This window comes from Megalops cyprinoides, chromosome 2 (genome assembly GCF_013368585.1).
Source record: "Megalops cyprinoides isolate fMegCyp1 chromosome 2, fMegCyp1.pri, whole genome shotgun sequence".
Taxonomy (NCBI): Eukaryota; Metazoa; Chordata; class Actinopteri; order Elopiformes; family Megalopidae; genus Megalops; species Megalops cyprinoides.
In genome coordinates, this window is record NC_050584.1 from 29,953,021 (window position 1) to 29,978,133 (window position 25,113).

General features: G+C 48.6%; 1 protein-coding gene across 1 annotated transcript; it reads left to right on the forward strand.

The window, feature by feature from the left end:
• Window positions 1-2,054: 2,054 nt before the first annotated feature.
• ndnf (neuron-derived neurotrophic factor) lies at window positions 2,055-15,731 on the forward strand. The gene is made up of 4 exons (XM_036517582.1): window positions 2,055-2,405; window positions 9,942-10,117; window positions 12,233-12,354; window positions 14,329-15,731. Exons 2-4 carry the CDS (start codon window positions 9,942-9,944, stop codon window positions 15,729-15,731), a joined length of 1,701 nt encoding a protein of 566 aa, XP_036373475.1. The 5' UTR covers window positions 2,055-2,405.
• Window positions 15,732-25,113: the final 9,382 nt, after the last annotated feature.

Genomic DNA, 25,113 nt, shown 5'->3' on the forward strand with positions numbered 1-25,113 from the left:
GCCCGGAGTGTGAGCGCGCTGTCTGTGCGCGCGCGCACGCACGAGCTGGCAGGCGAGCGGGCGGGAGGGAGGATCGCCTGGCTAACGGCGCCCGCGGCTTCCCTCCTCTTCCTACGGGCAAGGAAAGGGGCCCACCTGGAGAACCTCAGCACTGACATTCCCGGCTCTGTCTGCCAGCGATCCTTCCCGCAAACTCCCCAGTCTGCGTGCGAGGAGACCCCCGGGGGGGGCAGATCTGATCTACCCACCGCAGCGGCCCCCTCAGCTGCGGCCGCGGTGCGACTCCAGCCCGGCTCGGTGACTCAAACGCATTAAATCAATCGCGCTCGGGAGAAACCACACTGCAGACGCCAGGAGAGCTATCTACTAAGGAAAGCGTTGTTGGCTGTGCTGCGTACGCATGATGGAACAGGAGCCTTGGTGTCAATAAATCTTGCCTCTCTTTGTGATTTTTCCATAAGATCGGCCCCCTGTAATTTCCGTGTACCCATGGAAAATCAGTTTTTAGACCTGTGCGGAATCTGCGCTGTTCCTCTCCTTTACCAAACGTAAACGCTCTCGGTTGCTATTAAAAATCTGTGATGCCGCCGCTAGATGGCGCTGACATACCTGAGAAAGGCATCCAAGGAATTGATGCTATGTCCCCAACGTGTATGTTCTCGAGAAAACATTGTTTTATTGCAAATAACGCAAATTACTTTTTTTGTAAAAATGTTAAAAATAATAGCAGCAGCAACAAAAAAGATGTTACTACTAATGCTACTACTACTACTTATAATAATAATAATTATTATTATTATAATAATAGTCGTAAAAAAGGTCGTAATTTAAATTTCCATTTGCGATACTATCTACTAATAATAACAGTACCACTAATCATAGAGGAAGCAGGAAAAGGAACAAAATAATAATAATAATAATAATAATAATAATAATGATAATGATAATAATAATAACGGTTCTTCTTATCATTATTGTTGTTGTTGTTACAGCAAATGTAAATTTACTTTGCAGATTATTTGTATTGAAGACGGCGGACGAGAATGTCTGCTGTTCTCGGTGACATAAAAACCAGTCCTCTGAAGTCATAAATCTATCTGCAACTACATCACATCACCGACAGGATTTTGTCATCGGCTCTTATCTTCAGAGATTATTTACCTCCCTGGGTTACGGCCCGGGACCAGACAAAAGCAGCGCTGTCTCGCCGGCGTTTTCACACCTATACGGAACATCTTTTGGCCAAATAAACTCCTCTAATGCAAATGGAGCAGGGACTTGGGGGGGAAGACTAAAACAAACATCAGCGGACACACTCGGATAGCTGACTTTGAGTTTATTTGTATCAATGGGAGAGGTATTTCACAGTAAAGCACTTTGTCCTTTTAAAGGCATCGGCGTAACCCGACTTCCCCCCTTTTAACTCTAAGGTATTGCAAAACCTCTCCAGACTTTTTAAAGGCATAGCCGCGGGAGATGCGTGACTTTGAAAAAGAGCTACCCGAGTGTAACAAATTCACACAGCCGACGACTTGCAATAAACATCTCCCAACAAGAAAAATATGTGGGGGGTTCCCCACTTTTAAGACGACATGCACCGTAACACGCAACGTGTGCCTCTCATGTGTCTCCCGAGCTGTAAGATCCTCAGCAGCTTGTCGCGAAGAAACGTTTCCAGCGCACCAGAAACACTGTATCTTTGGCTTGCCAAGACTAACTGTTCACTCACTGTTTGTTAAAAACTAGTTTTCTGATATTTTCGATGTGACCCGAATGCAGAATTAGAGTGAATTGATGAACAAGATGCAAGTTTCTTTAGTTGTAAGAGGAGCGAGTTCCTCGTTATTTTTAATATAAGGCAGCCCTCTGGTAAACCGCTGTATTTAAGTAATCTATAATTGTTTTTCATTCATAAAGTGATGTCAGCCGAGGACCGATTCTCTGATAGGTCTTGTCTTCATCCAAGCTGATCTCTGGTTGGTTTTTTTGTTTGTTAGGGCTGTGTGTCCGGTACAAGTGGGCTGGGTTTGGAGTTACTATTGAGGCAGCGGAGAGGGAGAGATCGTACCAGTTCGCTGCTTAATTCAGTTGGAGTCTCAATAGCACCGGCGCGGCAGGGGTGAAACTCTCTGCCAAATTCGGGATACTCAACTGACTCGGGACAAACTAAATCCGCCTGATCTGTGTCCAGCATCACATCCATAATCCGAGTTCACTCGAGGAATCTACCGGACACCGAAAAGGACAACTTTATTCTCAACCCCGACTGGGCGTTTTATCCAGTTTTATTTTGTTTGCGTTACCCAATTTGATCTACTTTTTGATCCGATTTTTACACAATTACGCACGGAAACGAGATTTTGAAGATTTCAAGTTTTTTGCTCAAATTTGTTTATATCTGCAAGGTAAGATCTCTTTTCGCTGACAACGTTCAGTCTATTGAACACTTAATGTGACCTTAGCGCAGTGTACCCTTCACAACAGTTCCATGAGGTAGCGAGCTCTAAACATGTCATATCGCGAAGCTATGGTCAACTGTTTCGTTTAAATTGTATAAATTCTATTTATCTTTAGGTCCTGAAGTAATTTTGAGTTTCCGTGGTGTTTTAACGACCGGTTCGCGAAGCCAAGCTCTGCCGAAAGCTGCTGTGTATAAGATTGAAGAAAAACAAAGCGGAACTCCCAGAATAAAGGGGCTCTGCCTTTGAAATGGTTGCCAGCGAAAGGGGAAGGGGTTTGTGGTTTACAACTATAGGAAGTTACGGGTTTCAAACGCATTTCAGTCAAGCCGGAGCAAGTATGACTTATAAGTTAGGTTTTGCAGTTTGGCTATGCTTACGGGTCCACGACTGGATTCTCGGTCGCTCGGAAATAACGAACTTTAAAGAAGTTTAAAAGTGCATGCGCTACGCAGTGTCGGCTGCCCGCTGAAACAGAACGTTTCGCACGGCGTTATGCAGCGTTACGGGGTTCCCATGCACACCAAAGTTACCCACCTCAAACTACACCAGCCTCGTGCAGTTCGCAAGTGTGTCCCTCTCTTGCGTGTCTTCTCGTTTTTCCCAGCGTTTCTTTTAAATCGAGCTGTCGATATAAGCGCGTTAGAGATTATTAAAATGAGACAAAGATCAGTGAGGTTTTAATGATTGCCTGATAATTAAGATGTGCAGGAGGGGACTGCCGTAAACACCTGCACGCCCCGTTATCCAGCATTGCTTCAGCCCGCGCTGACAGCGTTATGCTCTTTATTCGCAGTAGACATTTGGACAGTTTGTCTAAACATAATTGTCTGCTGCAAGAATAATTTGAGCTCATTTGATGTAATGAGATATAGTTGTATCCAGAACACGGAAATATAATAGTGAATACTTTTTTCATTTAATTTTGTGTGCGTGTGTGAAAATAAGTGAGACAGTAAAACTTAACTTTTATAGCCTATTCTTCGAGAAATGCATTCTCCCAAACTCTTTGATATGGTGAGACATACACTGAGCAACAGCTGGTTGGTTTCATATATAGTCTTTTTTCATATATAGTCTGCGACTTGGAGAGGCATTGGCATTTACAAACTAATATTCTGAGCAGCTAGATGCTAGATTCTGCAAAACCACCAGTTGTTTTCTCAAAAAATAAGCATTTTCTGCCATCACCATTGTGACACGATGTTTAATCTCTGCCTGGCAAATGGAATGTGAATTTGAATTACTGTATATTGTGAGGGAAGTAAGAGCACATTACCATCTATCCCTCTCTCGCTCCCTCTTTCTCACATAGTCTTATTTCAGGAGAATGGGTAATGAACAAAAAGTCCCAATATGGGAACGCCTGTGTTGCATACCGTAACTAAACCGTGCATTTGCATATGAAAACTTGGCCTGAAAGAATTCCGGCACTGTTGCTATAGCCGTTTATGCATCCTAAAACCTCCACAGAAAAGAGTCAGTCTGCGGTGTGCATGCAGTTTACTGCGCTGGGTCTTTGTCCGGGCAGCTGGAATGTATTTATGCCTTGAAAGCATTTTTTTCTGTAAACATTAAGTAGAAGACAACCTAAATTAAGGAGCCATTCGGGGTTACTGCGTTCGCTTTTGCTCATCGTTAACACTAACACGGGGTTAAACAACAATGTGCTCGCGCTAATTCAGTTAGTTTGAGTGATTCTACATTAGAGAGGAAAAATAAACTTCTGTCACGAGAGGTTTCTCTTTAAGTGCGTTTTCTGTGCCTCTCTCCTTGATTAAACGATGGAAAGTGACGGAATCTTTCCCCCACAATGCTTTCCTGTACGTGTATCGCAGGAATATCTGTTCGTTCCCATGCTCTTTTTGTTTGTTAGTAATCTCTGATCTTCCCCATCACAATGACACCAATGAAGTGTCCCGTCAGTTGGCAGCCTCCCCTCGTCTGAATGCATCATTTGTACTGGAGTAATAGAAAGTGCCCTCGCGACCCGACCTAGCCTGCGAGTAACATTCCAGGATGCTGTGCGAACTCCAAACTGAAAGATTACCCCCACCCCACCCCCCGAAACAAGGGGTAAAGAAAAGACTGAAGACTTTGGGAATCCCTAAACGTGCCAGCATGTCCGTGTGTATGAGCTGGGATGGTCGCAGCGCCGCGAGAGACGCGGTCTTGAGAGGGAGAGGAAGAGCTCTGTCAGCTCGCTCGGCTCGCGCATCACGCCCGCCCTGTGCGCGCTGCTACCCGACGTGGCCGGGTCTGCACACCTCGATCCCGGGCCGGGCCGATCCCGGAGAAAATCACTATCCCAGCCTGCGCGCAATCCTGTCCCGGGAGCACCGGACCCTAAATCAGCCTTCTGAGACTGGGAGACAGGAGACCGGTTTGCCGCGGCGGGGTCGCTGTGTCGTTCTAGACGACTCTTTCAGTCCAATCTGAAATGTCTTTATTTGTTTTGAAATTAAAGTGTCTTTTCCCTCTATTCCTACTAATGAGGGTGATGTGGGAGGAGGGTGGAGATTTACAGTTCCTGAGACAGATTTTTTTGGGGGTGGGAGGGAAAGGCCAGTCTGCTCCCCCTTTGGCGGTGTGTGTGGGGCAAGGGAAGGGGGCGAAGTGTAGGGGGGTCACAGTGTTGAATTTCTCTTTCGTGAGACAGGCTTCCCGCACATGCTGTGGTGAATCTGGACTGATTAGGGAAGCGAGTTTAGAATAAGAAGCCATGACCACACCTCTCCTACACACATTCACTTAGAGACACACAAGGACACATACATGTTCAAATGAATACACGTGTGCACTCACGCTAACGTATTAATACACGCACACACACACACTCACACTTTACCTCGCATCATTCTACACTACACTACACATTTTTGTCATTTTGCAGATGCTTTTATCCATGCTTATAGAGTGTCTTACATAGGTTACAGTTTTTTTACAGGTAACATTATCAATTTATACAGCTGGATATTTACTGAGACAAGTGTGGGTTTAGTACCTTGCCCAAAGATACAGCAGCAGTGCCCCAGTGGGGAATCGAACCGCAACCTTGCAACCTTTTGGTTTCAAGCCCTGCGCCTTACCGCTATGCTACACATTCTTCACCGAGACACACACACACACACACACACACACACACACACACACACACAGAGGCAGTGTGTTTGAGGAGGGCAGCAGGGTCCAGTCTGAGCTGTTAAACATGGAGCAGCTGTGACAAGGCCAGAAACGCTGTGTGGCGTGAGTGACGTGGAAGCAGGCCGACATGCGGAGTGGTTCCGCTGCAGGCCCGCGTCTCCCATCCCTCACGGAACCCTGCTCTCCACGCGCCACACATCTGACATCGATCAGCGCACGTCTGCGCTTCTCTTCTGCAGCTCACGCACGCACACGCCCAGGTCCTCTGCGCAGCAGGAACCCGCTAACAAGCGCTGTGTGAGCGCAGTCCATGCGGTGCATCTGTGGGAAAACTGCCTTTGTTAACCCAAGAAATATTTTGGTCATTTTTTAAAAATCTGTGTTCCTCTCCCTAGTATTGTGGATATTCATTTACTAGCTGAAATGATCCTTCATCTGTGACCTTTCCGGGGTGGCAGAGTAACACAGTGGTAAGGAGCAAGACTCGTTACTGAATGGTTGTCAGTTCAATTCCCCCCCTTGGGCGCTACTGCTGTACCCCTTGAGCAAGACACTTGACCCACATTTACCTCAGTAAATATCCAGCTGTATAAATGGATAACATTGTAAAAAAAACTGTAACCAAAGTAAGTTGCTCTGGATAAGAGTGTCTGCTAAAATGCCAATAACGCATTGTAATGCACTTTTCGATAACGCCACAGCAACAGTGAGAGAAAGTTCCTGGGTTTCTGTGTCATCCACACGGTGTTTTGGCTCAGCGGCAGGCACAGTCCATGAGGCTAACATCGCCGCCTTCATTTAACGCCGCTGAAGAAGGATCCTGAGACCGAACTGTGTTTATTCACACCACGCCTGACTCTTAAAACAGTGCTGTGTCTGCGTGCGCGTATGGGTGCAGTGCTTTTGTGGTCTTTTTCCCCTGCGGCCACATGCAGTTCTGTTTTGCCTTTCATTGTGTCTAGTTTTGTTGCGCAGTTCTGCAGCTCTGCTGCGCAGGCCTGTGTGGGATCAGCTGTGGTGCAGTCTACGTCCGTGACCGCAGTGGAGAGCCGTTAAGCTGTTTAGCATTACCGTCCTTATCCCTCCCGCTCCTCTGCTACGTCTTCCATTTATTCGAGAGTCTGAAGTTTTCTCTTTTTTTAATGACCAAAAGTGCTTCAAGTTTCAAACAGTTCTTGTTGGAGTAAAGCTAAAAAAAAAAAAAAAACATAAAATAAATAAATATATAAATAAATAAAAAACGCAGCAAAACAAAGCTGACACGACTGCGGCCGGCCCTGCCTTCAAATTATCCCTCACCAAATTACAATCATACATTCTCTCTTCTCTGTAATTAAACATTAGCCTTTATTTGTTCCAGATGCCAAGTTCTGAAGTTGAAAGCCCGGAGTTTTATTTTTGTAGGAGCAGTTTTATCTGGGTCTTGAGAACCTGAGCTGTGCTGAGAAGCGGGGTGGGGGAAGGAGAGGAGCTGGTTCCGCCTGTCCTGGTTCTGTTGCTCTCCCTGTCCTCCTGAGCTCTTAAACCCGGCCAGTGTCGGCTCTGGATGTAAGCTATAACATGCGACCGCAGAGTGAATTCTCAAACCCACAGTGCCGGCGCTATGGGGGTGTTTAGGGGAGCACCCCCAGTTGTCTCCTCATATCCTGATGTCTGCATAATATTTATTACATTTTTTTTTTAAATATGACTCCCCGTGGATTGCACATGCACCCCTCTACATTTTCTCCAGGCGCCAAGCCTGCACTCCTGCCCGGATTTGGGGTACAAGGGGTGGGGGGCGGGGGGTGCTCTGGGGTGTGGCCACCTCTCTGTGCCAGTGTGAGGCCCAGTCGCACACAGCAAACTGAGTGTGTAGTGTTATGTCTCAGAGTTCTGGATTGGCCCAGTGGGGCCTTCTTACGGCAGGCGCCTGGGGGCCCAGAGGCAGTGGTGGCAGTACTGTCTCTGTGACACTGTGCGGAGGAAGTGACCGGGGGGGGGGTTGAATGGGGTTGGGGGTGTTTGTGGGGGGCAGAGTCCCACTCTCAGCCCATAGACACCCCCCCACAGAATGAAAAGATGGCCGCTTGGTATCATGGCAACGCAGAGCCCCTGTCCGCCCCATTGTGCGGAATTTGCATCTCCCCCTACCCTGCTCGCAGACCCCCCCCAGCCGCCCCTGCCCCCCGTCTCACGACACTCTGGAGCCCTCAAGATGAACAACAAACAAGTAAAGGAACAAATAAATAAATGCATCCTTATGTATGCTTGTACCAATGCCGCTGAAGCATGTAGAATAAGACAGGAGACGAGAGGATCAGGAAAGACCCCCCCCCCCCCCCCCCAAGACAGTTAAAATACTTTAGGCCATCTTTTCTGTCTTTATTTGCATCCCGATCCTCATAACTGTCTGTCACCCATGTTGACGCAGAGGCAAGAGAAATTACTGCATTTAAAAAAACAGAAGTGTGAAGAAACACGAGCTTCTGCTTAGCGCAAGCTGTGCCTGTCAAAATTTTGGGCTTTTTTGAGTTTGGAATCCACTTGATAAAGTCTGCCTGCCTGCCCAGCCCCCCCTCCCCCCCCAAAACCCCACCACCCCCCTCTGAGCCCCCTCCTCTTTCACACAGGGGACTTAAAGAGAGACACAAATTAGCCATTTCATTTTCCAAGAGATTACAATGAAGCACTCTGATCCTGGACTCCAACAGCTGAGAGAGAGAGAGAGAAAGAGAGGGAGAGGGATAGGGAGGGAGAGAGAGAAAGAGGGAGAGAGAGAGGGGGAAAGGGGGGATCTGAACTCTTCTCTCACAGGGGTCATTAAAAGGACAGGCTTTTGCTTGCAGTAAATGGTGCTGGAGTATCTGGATAATCGGCCATCATTATTCTGATTAAATCAGCAGGGATTTTGCTTCCCATCAAGTGCGATCAATGTGGCAAAATCAATAAACAGGGGGTTTCGTTACGAGAGGCCGCTCGGGCTGCATTAGAGCCTGTGCTGAGGGGGAGGCCATCTCTAGTGGCCGGGTTTCCGTGCTGTATATCAGGTCTGCTTTACAGGCCTGGCCCTCACAGCCTCTCTGGCTCTGCTGGGCTGGTAACTTTCACTGCCTTACCAGAAGTGAGGGCTTATCAGTCCTACCCTCCCAGACTTTTTGTGTTTTAAGTCCTCTGCTGTTTTTTTGTGCATTCCCATGCTGTCCCCGATAGGTGCAGAGCTGACAGTTGAAGTCCTAAAGCCGGATCACGCCTTAGGCCTGTCAGTCAAAAGCAGCCCAATGGAACACATAGGTACTTAGTCCTGTCATTTAAACGAGGGGAAGGCTGGTAGTGTAATGGAGTTTGTGGTTTGAGCACTGAGAGTGTAGAAGGGGTGGGTGTGGTTTGGGGCGCAGACGCTGACGGGCAGAGCTGAGAAAGAGGGAGCACTCTGGGAGGTATGGCCCGCACACGCATTACTTGTGCGTTTGGGCTGTGAGGTGTGAGGAGGAGGAAGGGGTGCTGATTCTCTCCTCCTTCTCAGGTTTCTCAGTAGCTCACCGAGACCAGGCTGCAGATTCTCTGAGAGAGTGGTTTAAAAACACCTGGGGGCAGGGAGGATGGGACCTTCCTGCTTTCGCACAATCCGATGCGGTTCTATCTGTGGTTTCTGCTCTGGTGTGGTTCTGATTATTGTTGGTTCTTATCCAATTTGGCTCTGGCTGTGCTTTTGACCCAGCGTGGTTCTTGTTGTGGATCTGATCTGGTGCAGTTCTGAACATAGTTCTGATCCGGTGTAGTTCTGGTTTGGTGTGGTTCTGACGGAGTCTCTGATCCAGTGCGGTTCTGGCTGTGTCTCCGACCCAGTGTCGTTCTGGCTGTGTTTCTGATTCAGTGCGGTTCTAACTGCATCTCTGCTCCGGTGTGGTTCTGGCTGTGTTTCTGATTCAGTGCGGTTCTAACTGCATCTCTGCTCCGGTGTGGTTCTGGCTGTGTTTCTGATTCAGTGCGGTTCTGACTGCATCTCTGCTCCGGTGTGGTTCTGGCTGTGTTTCTGATTCAGTGCGGTTCTGACTGCATCTCTGCTCCGGTGTGGTTCTGACTGCATCTCTGCTCCGGTGTGGTTCTGGCTGTGTTTCTGATTCAGTGCGGTTCTGACTGCATCTCTGCTCCGGTGTGGTTCTGACTGCATCTCTGCTCCGGTGTGGTTCTGACTGCGTTTCTGATTCAGTGCGGTTCTGACTGCATCTCTGCTCCGGTGTGGTTCTGACTGCATCTCTGCTCCGGTGTGGTTCTGGCTGTGTTTCTGATTCAGTGCGGTTCTGACTGCATCTCTGCTCCGGTGTGGTTCTGATCTGGCGGTTCTCTGTGTTGCAGATGAGGCTGTTCCTGCTGCTGCTGCTGCTGCTTGGGGTAGGGGCGCAGAAGCTGCCCACTCGGGACGAGGGGCTGTTCCAGATGCAGGTGCGGGACAAGGCCCTGTTCCACGACTCCTCTGCCATCCCGGACGGAGCGGAGATCAACAGCTACCTCTTCAGGGACACGCCCAAAAGGTACAACAACCACCCCCTATCCCCTTCGCAGCCCCACCTCCCCCAATCCCTCTGACCCCTACAAACCCTCCCTCTCACTGTGCCCCAAACCCTTTCCCTCTTCCAGATCCCCCAAGGACTTTTACTTTTCCACAGTAACAGTTGCCTCCCCAGCCCTCCCATGAACTCTCCCAATCCCCCAGTCCCTTCTCCCGAAACCCTTCCACTCCTCCAAACCCTCTCACTCCCTTACTCTCCAAACCCTCTGACAGATCCCCTAGCATCCGGACTTTTACTTTTCCATGGTAACGTCCCCCCAGTGGAGTGTATCTCTGCAGGGCTCTGTGTGCGTGTGCATCGGTTGCAGGGGGAGCTCTGAGCTTTGAGCATGCTCTCAGACGAGGGGTCATACATGTGCGACTGGATTCATGTCCTTCCTGCCACCATGGTGCTGGTGGTGGGTGGGGTGTCAGTTTTCGGCATAACGAGCACAGTGGCTTTGTTCTGTCATCACGGAATGAGGGGGTGGGGTGGTCAGGGTGACCAGCCAAACCCCCACTGCCCACAGAGGTTAAAAATCTGTCACTCCACACTGCCCTTCATGTGCTCTGCCCCACCATAGAGCAGAAACGATTCCTGCTACTTTAATGCGCTTTCAAAAAATGTAAGCACCTTACAACAGACTGGGATTTGATTGGGCGGGAGGCCTGAGGCTTGACACTCTGGAGTCGACGCAGTTGGTCAACACGTCATCGTGTGACTAAGGGCAACCGTGCTGGCCATGTAGAAAACATGAGCTCTGTTTGGACGGTGCTGTCATGCAGATCGGCGATGTTTGCCAGCCGTCAAACTCAGTCCCGCTTTTCTTTAGCAGATATTTCACATGTTCTGTCCTAAACGAAACAGTGGATGAATATGTCGTGCTGTCATGCGTGTGGCTGTTGGAGCAGACCAGGAAGAGGCTGCCTTGGAGAGGGCTGCCTGCCTCAGGAGCCTGCAGGAAGCTGCAGAGAGATTGGATGTTGTTGAATTATCTGCTTACCTATCTGACACAATCGGTTTCCCTATCGGTCCTGGAACCTGCAGCCCCAAATGGTCTGCGTACCCCGCTTGACACACACCTGTTGCAATGTTTCAGGAACATTTTTTTGAGGGTTTCATTTGTCATCGGATGTTAAGTAAGATTTGTAATTCAGCCATATTTCCTGAAAACAGTGCCAGGGCGAATTTTGTCAGAAACATCAGGAGAATTTCAGCTTTTGACACATCAGTTACTGCGAATGGGGTGAATTTTTGTCTGTAAGCATCTTGTCAGTGCAGTTTATCTGCTAGCTGGCTAACTGTAGCAAAGCAAGGTTTCTCATGATAAATCAGCTCTTTGCTGATTGTTTTTGTCTATTTTCATATTCATATTTCATTGTCCATATAAACATCCTTGATTCAGCCAAGAATGCGCTGAGTGAAACCCTCAGACCGAGATCAGTATTTCAGTACATTTAAATATAAATGTAATGAAATGAATTAGTACACCTGTGTAATTACCGCCATTTTGGAGTTTCAGCTGATATGTGAGAGATGTGGAGTCATTTTTCATGCAGATCGTATCAATAACTGCACCAGCTGGCACCAAGATGGCACCTGCCGCCCAACCAGCCAAACCGTGCCTAGCGAAATGACATGGCCGTCGCCCTATCAGAACCCTGGGTTTGCCCGCTGACGCAGAGAGTTTAGGGGAAGCCTCCCAAAGTCTCACTGTCAGCTCACTGTGACCCACTCTGTTAGACTGCTGATAAATGTTGCTTTCTTTTACTCTTTAAAGCATTGTTTCCTGTGTTTACACAAACCATAATTGTGTGTGTGTGTTTGTCCCTGTAGCCATAGCAGCGCTTGTCGCATTGTACCGTATGCAAACGGTTTGGTAGCACAACCTTTGTTCTGCCGACCAAGTGCAGCTGAACTGAACTGAACGCAGTCGGTTCCGCGCAGCAGCAGCAGCGTTGCAGTAAATGCACCGAGCGTTTCTCTGAGGAAGGGAAGAGGCAGCGAAGTTTCCCACTTTTTCTGGGGATGCAGTGGCCAAACTGTGCTCCGCCCAGCCCCGTGTTCACCTGTGCATGTCACTTCCTGTTTTCCCAGGTACTACTTTGTGGTGGAGGAAGACAACACACCGCTGTCTGTGACTGTGACGCCCTGTGATGCTCCTCTTGAGTGGAAGCTCAGCCTGCAGGAGCTTCCGGAAGAATCCAGCGGAGGCTCAGGTAAACGACTCCTCCCACCCCCCCAACCCCCACCCCTACATGTGCGTACGGGCTATCTTTTCCAGCATGCCAGTGGATGCTGAATGTGCAGGGGGTTGAACGGGTCACTGACAGAGGATCAGAGGGAGGGAAAAAGAGACAGAGAGAAATAGAGAAAGGGAAGTGGTTGTGGTTGTGGTTTTGACCCACTTGAATTTAACCCCCCCATCTTCAAAATCCCCTCTGCCATATCTCAAAAAGACCCCATGCAGTGTCCTTACTCACACTCCCAGCGTGACGCCACAAGCGTAGCATCTGTGCCTGGGTGCAAGGAGGAGGAGTCTAATTTAGGGACCTCATCCATGTTGAACGCCTTACACACATGAAAAGTTTCCACTTTCACGCCCGAGTGTTTCACCCGCTTTTCACTGTCAGGGTTACAATGGGCTTTCGAGCTGTGCTAGGCCACTGAAGACCCTTCCTGTGCTGTTCTTATCAACTAAAAGGGCTGTGAAAGAGCTGCAGCATCTCCCTTATGGAAAAAAGTCTCTTCAACTAAAGGTGCTTCCTGGATAAGCAGAGTTAGAGAAGGGCCTTGAGGTTTCTGTGTGTCATCTGTTCCTCTGCCTTCTAATTACAAGCTGGAGAAGAACATTAAACACTCTGGCTATCCCCAAGACACCCTCACCCTCGTCCAGGTGGTTTAGAGAGCCCGATTTAAGCCGAGGCTGGTGACCTGTTCCCTGGAGCGGAGACGGGGAGACAAACCTCTCCTTCATACCTGCTGAGGTCTGCTTGCTGGCACTGGCCAAGGCGGCCTGATCAGTGCCTGTTTACATTGCGCGCTGTGTGTACTTTGCTCTGCCTTGCTTGGCATGGGCGACGCCTGTCTCTGCCAGCTTTGGCGTGTTTCAGATCTGTGTAGCGTGCTGTCAGGTACTCTCCCTGCGCTGCAAACATAATTTTGTGTTTTCTCAAGGTCCCAAATGCAAAGGCAGTGGCGCTGAGCCCAGATAAACGCAAGCAAGGTCTTTGACTTAAAAGGGTCTTTTTTTGAAAGCTGAGGAACAGACTTAAATGACTAGCAGTGGTTCTGGGTTGGGGAACGTTTCTATGACTTCACTAGAATCAGCATGTCTAAAAAGACTGTCATTGCCCCTGAAGTGCTTGTGGAAATAATTAATAATTGCATACATCACTGCTGTGTAAACATACAGCAGGTCCACATCCAAACAGGAGGGCATGGAAGGACACCGTCAAACTCCTAAACTCCACATGCATAATGACCTGGTTCCCCAGTGTTTGGTCAGTGAGAGAAGACAGCTGACGGCCAAGGTGTTTTCCATTTGGTGTGAGGGATACTTTCTGCTCTCATATCCCTGGCCAAAATCTCTCAGGAAAACTAAAAAAAATCCACTTTATTTTTAAACTTCACTTGCTCTGCCATTGTGACGGTGTTGGCATCTTTTAAAACGATTAAACAGATTTGCTAATTTTATTATTGTAACCATCTCTTAGTGCACCTGTTATTTGTATGGTGTTCTGAGCTGATGCATTTTAATGTTATCAAGCATTATTACTGGTGGCTGTGGTTGAATTTCCCCTGACCTGAGGGATCAACCACTACATATTCTGCTCTACTCAGTTCACAGAATAAGTGAAATCTGCCATTGTGAGCAGTGTGAGGTTGCTATGGATTAGTAGGCCCACTCAGTGAGTGAATGAGGTGAGGGCTGTGATGCGTGTTTCCCATTATCTTAATCAGGTGTGTCCAAACTTTTGACTGGTACTGTACATAGGTTACAATTTTTACATGCTATCCATTTATACAGCTGGATATTTACTGAAGCAATTGTGAGATAAGTACCTAACCCAAGGATACAGCAGCAGTGCCTCAGCAGGGAATTCGTTTACCCCTATGCTGCACGGCCAGTTTTTTTTTTTTGGCAGGAGTCCTCACATCCCATGTGTGTCCCCCATGTGTGTGTCCCACAGGTGAGCCAGAGCCCCTGGACCAGCAGAAGCTGCAGGTGACGGTGGACGAGGGCACCGAGCTCTTCTCCTACAAGGGGAATGACGTGGAGTCCTACGTGGCCGCCAGTTCTCCCTCGGGCCTGTACCAACTGGAGCTGCTCTCCACCGAGAAGGACAGCAACTTCAAGGTGTACGCCACCACCACCCCGGAGTCAGACCAGCCCTACCCCGAGTTGCCGTACGACCCGCGGGTGGATGTCACCTCACTGGGCCGCACCACGGTGACGCTGGCCTGGAAGCCCACGCCCACGGGTGCACGGCTACGGCAGCCGGTGCAGTACTGCGTCGTCATCAACAAAGAGCACAACTTCAAGAGCCTGTGCGCGGTGGAGGCCAAGATCAGCGCCGATGACACCTTCATGGCAGCCCCAAAACCGGGCCGGGACTTCAGCCCCTTCGATTTCTCCCACTTCGGGTTCCCTTCGGAGAACGACTTTGGCAAGGACCGTGCCCTCGCTGGCAGCAAGGCCCTGAGCAACAAGGTGACCCGCGCGTATGCTGCCAGGCAGAAGGCCGACATCCAGAAGGTCTGCATCGGGAACAAGAACATCTTCACTGTGTCTGACCTCAAGCCCGACACGCAGTACTACTTTGACGTCTTTGCCGTCAACGCTGCCACCAACATGAGCACAGCCTACGTGGGCACCTTCGCCCGGACCAAGGAGGAGGCCAAGCAGAAGACTGCTGAGCTGAAGGACGGCAAGGTGGCCGATGTCTTCATCAAGAGGAAGGGCAGCAAGTTCCTCCGGTTTGCGCCCGTGTCCTCGCACCAGAAGGTCACCTTTTACGTCCACTCCTGCCTGGACTCCGTCCAGATCCAGGTGAGGAGGGACGGGAAGCTGGTGCTGTCCCAGAACGTGGAGGGGGTACGGCAGTTCCAGCTGAGAGGGAAGGCCAAGGCCAAGTACCTGATACGCCTGCGGGGGAGCCGCAAAGGGGCGTCCATGCTGAAGATCCTGGCCACTACCAGGCCCAACAAGCAGCCCTTCCCCTCCCTGCCCGAGGATACCCGCATCAAGGCCTTCGACAAGCTGCGCACCTGCACCTCCGTCACCGTGGCCTGGCTGGGCACGCAGGACCGCAACAAGTTCTGCGTCTACCGGCGGCAGGTGGAGGACAGCTTTAGCGAGGAGCAGCGCAGGCGGGAACAGAACCAGTGCGCGGGGCCTGAGACCCGCAAGAAGTCCGAGAAGGTCCTCTGCAAGTACTTCCACAGCCCCAACCTCCAGAAGGCCGTCACCACCGAGACGATAAAGGGGCTGGAGCCAGGGAAGTCCTACCTGCTGGACGTTTACGTGGTGGGGCACAGCGGCCATTCGGTCAAGTACCAGAGCAAACTGGTGAAAACCAGGAAGTTTTGTTAATGACTCTGTACATAATAAATATATATTATATATATATATAAATATATGAAAAGAAGTTTATTTAACTCTCGAGCGATATTCTACTAAAGAGCATATACAGACTGGCCGCTCGTGCAGCTGAAGGCCCTGTGACGGTGTTTGGACTGTGTAGCGAGGTGTCAACGTGTGCGTTGTCTGTGTGTATGTCACTCGTCAGGTGTGTTTGCGGCAGCCTGGGGCAAGAGGGCCTCGCCTGGAGGGAGGCTTTCCAGCCAAAAGCGGGTTCTGGGTCAGAGAATTGCCACACCACCCCATCAGTGGGGTGGGAGGTTGGGGAAGGGTGGGGGGCGTGGAGGGGGGAGGGGGTTGTTGCAGACACCATCTCGTCTGTCATCATCTCGTGTTTCTTCTTCATCGTTGCATGGATATGCATTGGTCGGTTCAGTGGGTTGGGGGGTGGGGGAGGGGTGGCAGGGGGGAGGTTGGGGAGGGGGTGGGGGTGGGTTTTGGGGTTTGGACACAAACTGCAGAGTTAACTAGTCTTTACCGGTCACTCTCTGTGCATATAAAGTACATGATTTAAGTTATTTTATACCTTCCTGCCTTTTTTGTTTTTTTTTGTAATGATGATTATTAAAATTGTAAATCTATGAAGAAATGGATGTTGAGTGGTGCCGCCTTCTCGCCAGCTGTCCGTCTCCTCCTTTGTAAATGTTTCCTTTCTCGTGATGGAGGTCAGTGTTTCATTTTCGTGTCCCATATGTACAAAGTTGTCCTACCAATATCCATGTACATAAAAACTAAATATATAACGAGTAAACACCGTGTGATGATCTTGGGTGTGGTTTGTTTGGGCCGGGGGGATGGGGGGTTAGGGGGGGTAGAAAGGGAGGGGGAAGGTGCTGTTCCATGGCTACCTGGCCTTTGAGAATGACCTCTTCAGCTGCTCTGGAGCACGCTCACGTTCCATGAACAGGTACAGCTGTAAGACAGAAGGATGTGTGTCAGACGAGCCAGCTGTTTAGGAACGTAACGGGACTGTCGTAGTGAGTCCCTCTCTGCCTTGACTGAACAGGAGGGCCTCACGCTGTATAGCAGCCAGGCTCAGGCATCATCCTGTGAGCAGAAATGGGAGCATTAGCGGCAGCAGCAGCAGTAAATACACAAAGGCGGAGAGAGGGTACCTGCTCTCCGCGGGGATGGCGGCAGCTGAACGGAGGAGGTGCTGGACTGCACAGGCCGGCAGGAACACACCCCCTGCGAAGCCAATTGGATGTCGATTCCTCCCCTTCGTTACGACCAAAGCAGAGCCGATCACATTATCACGTCCAAGGCTGGAGGAGCCCCACATGGTTTACATTACCCCGAAATTACCGCTAAATAACTGGCAGAAGCGGGCTGATTCCCTTCAAACACAGATTAATAGAGGCAGTCAGCAGGGACTAATAAGGAGCTCCAACCCCGCAATCCACAGCCCACCCCACCCCCAACCCCCAAACCCCCAGTCCCCTCCGTCCAGCCTGGTAATGACACCTGAAACAGAAGGTCAGTGTAGAAACTGGCAGCGTGTGTCCTGGGGCCTGATGGTACAGCAGGTCTCCTGTAAGGAAGGCGGTGAGGGCAGCTGGTGCTGAGGGAAACCTGAACCGACACGCGATCACGGTGAACGTATTTAACCTGCCGGCCGCAGGCGTGATGAGGTATAACACGCGGGGAGGGCGGGGGCGATGACAGAGCCTCTTCGCGGCTCCTTTCGGCTGTGTCTGACACAGCTCGGCCGTGGACCGAGGTTAAACCGTGTCTGTCAGTAGCGTGGTTTCCTGGCAGAATGTGATCCGGGCTGTCACTGGCCCCGATACGCAGGTTTCACTGCCGTATATGGAGCCTCTGACGAGAGAGATGCCTGTGGATAATTTCACTGCCACGCGTGTGCCCATGCATATGTGCTACAGTATGCAGGTGTGTTTGTGTGCACAGAAAGGGGCCAATCCTAGACAGGCCTCACGCTGCTCCTGCCAGACCCTCCCACACACCTACATACAGGCACCTGAGTCACATGACCAGGCACATACACATGCACTGACCAATGAGGCACCAAAATGGGCTATGTGGTCTGTTTGTATCACAGGTTCCACTGAGTTCAGTTGGATTGGATTCCAAGCGTGTAGACTGTAGAGGACTGAATGACCCTAACCCAAACCAAGCCGATGCAGTACAGTACTAGCAGTAGATGCAGCAGTAGTGGGAGTTCAGCACTCACCACACTGTTTCAAATATACATATTTGCTCTAGGGCAGAACAGCGCCATGATTTTGCCTTACTGTCACGATGGAGGTCTTACCAGCTGACCAGCACATAATATTCTCGCTACATTTCTCCTACAATTCCGTTTTTCAATAGACTGTTTTTCAGTGTTAGCACAACATGTGCAGCTCTACGTATTGATTTTACATAAGCAAGTTCTGGTAGATGCACAAAAAGGAGAACGTACAAATAAACAAAAGTTTGGTACCCATCAAAATGACGGGTAATCGTGATGTAGGAGAAATTTATTCTCTACGAAGGGGAGAGAGAGAGAGAGAGGGAGAGAGAGAGAGAGAGAGAGAGAGAGGGGAGAGAGGGAGAGAGGAACAGAGTTGTTTAGCGTCATTAAAATCAGCTGTCAAAAAAGCACAGCTTGTGAAACTATCAAAGTGGACCTGATTGCGGACCTGTGGAAAGTAAGAGCAGCCGGGGCTGCCTGCGAGCTGATTGGATTTGATTTGTGCAGGAAACACGTGCCAGGAGCGGGACTTCAGAGAGTGATGCCGTGTTGATTACAAGAGAAGGGAGAAAGAAAAACGTGAAAGAGGTGAAGTGAGACTGAGGGCACATATGAGGGAAAAATAGCAACAAAAAAAAAGCAAAACAAACAATGAAAAACAATAACAACAGCAGAGAATTCATGCAGGCAAAAATAAAGGTGCAGTCATCTCAGGAAACTGAGTTTGATCTCCTGTTACCCTTCACATTGCGGGCTTTGTTCTCCTGTCATTAAATATGTATGGAGGTCGTTGAAACGTCTTGCTGTGCTTCGGAGATCGGAAACGACTTTTGCAATGAGTTTATTAACTGATACCGGCCAAGTCACCCGGGTCAGACACTGTAATGGGGACAAAGCAACCATTTGTCAGAGATGTCCCACAATGCCTTTAGAAAGAGTGAGGAAACCAAAGTCACTCGGGTGACATTCACCTCTTGTGAGTTCCAGCACGCTCTGGATGTGCGTTGGTACGAGATGGATATCTCAGCTGTGCGCTAATCACCCAGCTTGCTCAACTTTAAAATCACGAAATCTTGTGTTTACACAAAACCTGGCAACCTCTAAACTGCTAAACTCCCTAAACCGCTAATCTGGCAACCTGGCACTGAGTCCCACATAATTTTCGTGCTGTTGTTTCCTGGCCAAGGGGGATCCGTATGATAAACACGATGGATAAAGATGGAAAGCAGTTGAATCCCAGGAAACTGCCGATCACCCTATTTTTAATTTCCCTCTCCCCCTTTGCTGATCTGTCTCTGATCTTTTCTTCTCGTCTGTCCTTCCCCTTTTTCCTTTGCTGTGTCTTTCTCCCTCAGTCTTTCAGTACGAGTCTGTTAAATACCCTCGTTTGGCTAACACTGTATTCTGAAAGTGCTGCCTGACTGTATTTAAAAACTCCACACTGTCTCTCTGTCTGCACCCACCCTTTCTCTATACCTCTTTCTTTATCACTGATTAGTGGCTGAATATGAACCCCCCCGTGTGTATGTGTTTGTGTGTGTGTGTGTGTGCATGTATGTGTGTGTGTGTCACAGGCAGATACAGTCCCTTTTTCAGTGTCTCTCTCTCTCTGTTCTCCCCTGGTGCTGGCAGAGTCGCCGCATGTGGAAGGGTTTAGTGCACAGACGACACGCTGTAGACTGCAGCAAGGGCTGTTTATAAATACAGAGGGGTGTGCTCACAGACAGCGCGGTTAGCAAGGAGGCCTCCCTTCCCAAAGCACACACACGGGTACAGCGCATCATCCTGTGTTCACAAAATACCTTGTAACTGTCTGCAATTTTGCACGCTTTATTAGGGGTGTAATCTGCAGAAATGCCTTTGAGAAGGCCTGCTCGGGGATCCGTGGGGGGAAAGGGGGCTGACAAAGGCAAAAAGGATCTGCCTGGGCTCAGGGCCGCGGTGGGAGAGGCAGGAAACCCACGGCCTTGAGCGGGAACACGTGAAAGAGAAAGAGAGAGAGAGAGAGAGAGGGAAAGAGAGAGAGACAGAGAGAGAGGCGGACAAGACGGATGGTCAGGCCAGTCTCCGTGTGCTTCCAGGGGTTATGAATTTCTTCACCTCACAAAGATACGCACTCATGCATTTGGAAATGCGTGTGAGGAAGTGTTTGTGGACGTTTGGAAAAAACACATGAAACGTACATAGCTTGCCAGACTGCAGCAGTCATTAGGAATAAAAATATTTGCTTAGAAGAAAAAAAAATGAAAGAAATTGTAAAAGTATTTATTTGTGAGGAATATTCTGCCATGTTCCTGGGGCGGGAGGATGTGTGGTTTTGAGGGGAGGCTGATGTTGAAAGAAGCCAGCCTTGCACTGGGCCCCGGGACCGACATCTCTTGATCTTGGCAGGCAGAGGAGCAGCTAGGTCCAAACTCTCAGGTCCTCGGCGCTGTGGGGTTGGCCTTCCTGTGGAATCTAGCTGGGCTGGTTCTGGTACCACAGATCTTGGGAGAAGTCCTGTCGTCTCCTTCTTGGGTTTGCCAGAAGCCGGGATCAATGCAGAATGTCACCACCCCCAAGCCCTCATTGTGTGACTCTGTCACACACACACACACACACACACACACACACACACACACACAAAAACAGAGTGTTTTAAAGTTTTTAATGAGATGAGTGTGTAAAGGCTATAAATCATATCTGGCTGTTTTTCAGGAGTGCTAAATGCCTGGTCTGTAAGGACCACATCAGATACAGCTCCAGGGTCACATGACCTGGGTGTCATAGTGCACAGGGTGCCATGTCTCCGCTTTCACCCTCTGAGTAACTGCATCTCTGCACCCTGTTTATAAGCCCATGCATCACCTTTGATCAATATTCCCACAGCGTTAAGGCAACTCATGCAAGCTGCTCTCCACAGCAGCCAATCCGGAGCCAGCACAAGCAAGGGTCGTGATGCTGTTTCAGTGGAAATGTTACACAGAATGTTTAAGACAAGACGTCATGAGCTGCAACATGATTGTGGGAGTGCTGGGGGTATGAGGGAGGTTGTGTGGGGGTTGATATTAGGGGGAAAGTGGGTGGTGGTGGGTTGTGGGGCTCTAGGTATGGGAGAGGCCACACACATGCCCTATTGGTCTGTCTACTGGTACATATTAGACAGGGTGACCAATCAGATGAGGGGGCAGACAGAGGGCTGCCTTATCACCCTGCAGGGCCATGACTCCAACCACAACTGCCCCACTGCAGTCTAATGTCTGTCCCCGGGACTGTCCCACTGCTGTCTGTGTCCTACAGGCCTCTCCACCACTGTAGCAAACCAGGCCTGCTTCTGATTACAATACGGCTCTGAACCTTATTTTTAACATGCAAATAGGAAATAACACGCTGTGGTTCTGAGCTGCTGGAGAGAAGCAGAGACAGACACAAGGCATCGCTCTCACCACTGCTGCTCCTGAAACTTGGCATGTCCCTTCCATTCAGTCTGCTGTCACATGGATGAGTCACTGTCTCTGATTTTGTCTCTATCTGAAGCTCATTTTCCTTTCAGTGTCAAAGGGAACATGTTTGTGGTGAGCATAGATACTCATAAACACGGGATAAATGAAATTTCGTGAGTTAGACTTTTCGAGTTAATTCAGAAATGTTTCCTTTAACAAAAAGTAAATAGAATAGCCCCTTTTCTAGGCTGTGAGGATTTCCCCAGGGGGAAGGGCGTGGAATTAATCATTTGGGGGAACAGAGAAAAAGACAGGCTTTCATAATCGTGAGGGAGCATTTTCAGGATCTGGTTTGCGAGAGGTTGTATGTTTCCTCATCAGCAGGAGAACTTGCGGTTCGCTCTGGGGTCAATGCGGCGGGATTCGTCCTGGACTGGCTGTCACTAACCGTCCAGCATCTGTCACCACAGCACAGAGGCAGCGAGGATCAGAGAGTGAGGATGCACAGGGACGCTAGGATGCTGATCTCACCGGCATGTGCTGCTAGGCAACCATGTTTTGGATACAGACACACCCCACCCCCCTTAAATGTGCTGATTCCTGCTTTTTTGCTGAGATGTAAACGCAACATGCCCATAAAGTACACAAAGAATCCTTAAAACAGACGAAAACGACTCACAGTACAAAGTGCACCCTGTCACTGCAAGCCACAAGAGGAGTCGACTGTGACTCTCCCCAAAAAAAGGAAAGAAAGCTCCAAAACAAAACAACACCAAATACCAACCCCCAAAACCACCCCATACCCCCCAACGGCAATATGCAATAATGGGAATGAACTGTACAAGCACGCACCTGTAAACAAATTTGACATTTTTTTGGAATTTCAGTCAAAACACTACAGAAACACAGAGGGTTTCTGCCTGCTGCCCTGACAATAGCCAGGCAGGCCCAAAGAGGTGACCTATGACACAGGATCCGGTTTACGATTAGATTCAGCTGGAAATTTTCCACTGCAGTTATGGCTGATGGGCAAACGCGAGTATAAACAGGCAGTTAATATGGGATATAAATCCAGATGGACAGAAACAGACCCATAAAAACAGCGGCCCAATCTCCTCGGGCAGAGCTGATCAAGGCTGATGGAGCCCTGCTCTGTCTGTTTGGACATCACTTTTCTCTGAAAAGCCATAAACGTCACCCGGGCTCTTTGTGGAGACCCCGTTGCTGGCCGCCGCCTGTTCATGACCATCCAGCAGCCAGGCATTACGAAATGCAGGGTCACAGGACTATCTCCGCTTTCACAGGAAAGAGATCACCCTTCTTAGAGTGAAACAGGTCCTCCACTCAAACAGGTGCACAGTAATGCATAGTCTTCCACTGGAACAGGAGCACAGTAACATGTGAGGTATATAGGCAGGAAGAGGCTGAATTGTCCATTCGTGAAGAGAACAGGATCTTCCCAACAATAACAAGACATAACCAGTAGACTTTAGTGACTCTGAACATCGTTCACATGTTTTAGAATGGTTTCATGTCAAGGTCAGTCCCAGTGAAATGCAAGTATGTCATTATGATAAATGTGCGTGAACGTCTCATTAAAAGAGGTATATCAGTTATGGTCTCACGCAATGCAACTTGCAGAGCAGTTTTCTCCATTTTTGAAGATGTGGACTGTAAGTGGTTTGACAGAGCAGAGGATTCCCTGTGTGATTCCCTGGTCTCTGAATGGCCTTTCTGCTGCTTTGTGTCACTTGCACTGCTTTGTTGCCCACAAGTTGTTGAAAAATTAGTTTATAGTAATTGTAATTATAGGACGCCAGCTGTGTTCTCATTTGACAGGCTGTCAGATGATGGACATTTCTGTAAAACCTCCCCCCTGAATCATGTCATTTCACAAATTGCATGACTGAGTTACATTACACAATTAATTAATATACAATTAATTCACTTTGCACTATTGTGTGTGTTCTCTGCACTGATGGGTAGTCATGTCATTAAAACTGGTTAGGTGTTCACATACCATACATGATTACAGTATTTTGTTTTTAATGTTAAAAATCATTTCAAATTTCAAAAATGAAATTTGATTGAAGGATGTTCAAAATAAAGCTTAGGTGATACTTAGCAATTACCTAGATGACCAGTAGTAGATAATAAGGTAACACTTCCATAATATTAGATGTTATCTACTTCTTTCAGAATTTTTAATAATGTGAATATCCAATTTATCCAATTTGGTTTTGTTGTACCTAAATTCTGATAAAGTATGTGTCATGCTTCATAAGACATGCAGGCCTGGACCCAATCAACATCTGTCTGTAGGTTTGACTCTCAACTCAGCAAAAACAAATGTTCTTTTTTTGTTCACACATTTTAGTGAATTTGGTGATCCTTAAAATCAATAGAAAAGAAATTCTGTTTGCGTAAAGTTTAAATCCAGGGGCTGGTCTTCAAAGAATGTCCTGTGCAAAATTGGATGTGTTTGGCTGTCTTGGCAACTCATGCACTTTAACTGAAACTTGTCTGGGTGCTAAAGACTGTGACCCTCTAAATATGAGCCCTGTCACATGACCCACAAGTGAAAGCACAAGACTGTGACAGGTAGCCTTTCTGGACCCCTTGCTGCAGAGAATTATGTGCAGGTTCACAAATCTTAAAATCATCTGGTTAGCTTATCCTTTTTAACATACCCCATCCACACCCTGTAGAGACCTTGTGGGGCTTGGATCACTGACACATCACATCACACACGCACTCCCTTTTCTGTTTTGTTTCTTTGAATTGGGACATGCTGCTGATGTCATCACACAGCTAGAGGCCGCCTCCCCTCCAGGTGAGGATTAAAAGGTAAACACCTGACAGGAAGGTGATTAGAGAAAAAAAAACTATGGTGGCAAAATCTGACAGAGAGATTGGTGACGGAAGGAGACAGAAGCAGAGTGTCCTGGAGACGTGAGTTGTTAAAATAAATTAAACGTCAAATAACCCACCTCCGAGACTGTGGTGTCTGAGCTGGGAAGATGGAGCTGGCCAGAGAGGAGATTCTGAGAAGATGGTGAGCTCACCTTTGCTTCTCTAAGGGTGGGGAGGTCTGCCTCATGCTATGGTTGGCCATGAGTCTATTTGATTGTTTTTCTTCCACTCACACACAACACAACACTCACTCGCTTAGACTCCCTTTCAGCCATATGTTAACATGTCATCTTGAAAACCAGGCTCTCACCAAATGAGTCAGATCACCAGCCACATGATGCTGGGCTCAGCCAATCAGGAAAGCTGATCCAAGTCAAGTCTGCTAATGCAGGAGGAAGTCACTGAGATAAACATGAGCTGCAGCTCTGTAAATAAAATAAACACAACAGTGATTGCACATTAGTGAAGGAAGAGCTTCGATCCTATGCATCAAACACACACACAGAAACATGCACGATGCTGATTGCACATTAACAGACAAAGAGGTGTCTAAACTGTTCTCATCAGACACGCTCAACACATTTGTATTTTCATCATACTTATGGGTCTCGTGCAAAGCGAGAGTCAACAAAACCAGTGGTGGGGTTTGATTGATCCCTAATCAGCCGCTCACGCAGGCCGAGCCCAATCTGATTTATTCTGACAGCTCTCCGCGCTACTTTAGACACATCTCTCCCATGTGTGTGTGCTTTCAGAGGCAATTTAAACAACTGGAATCTGGCATGGAGACAGTTGTTTACCACCT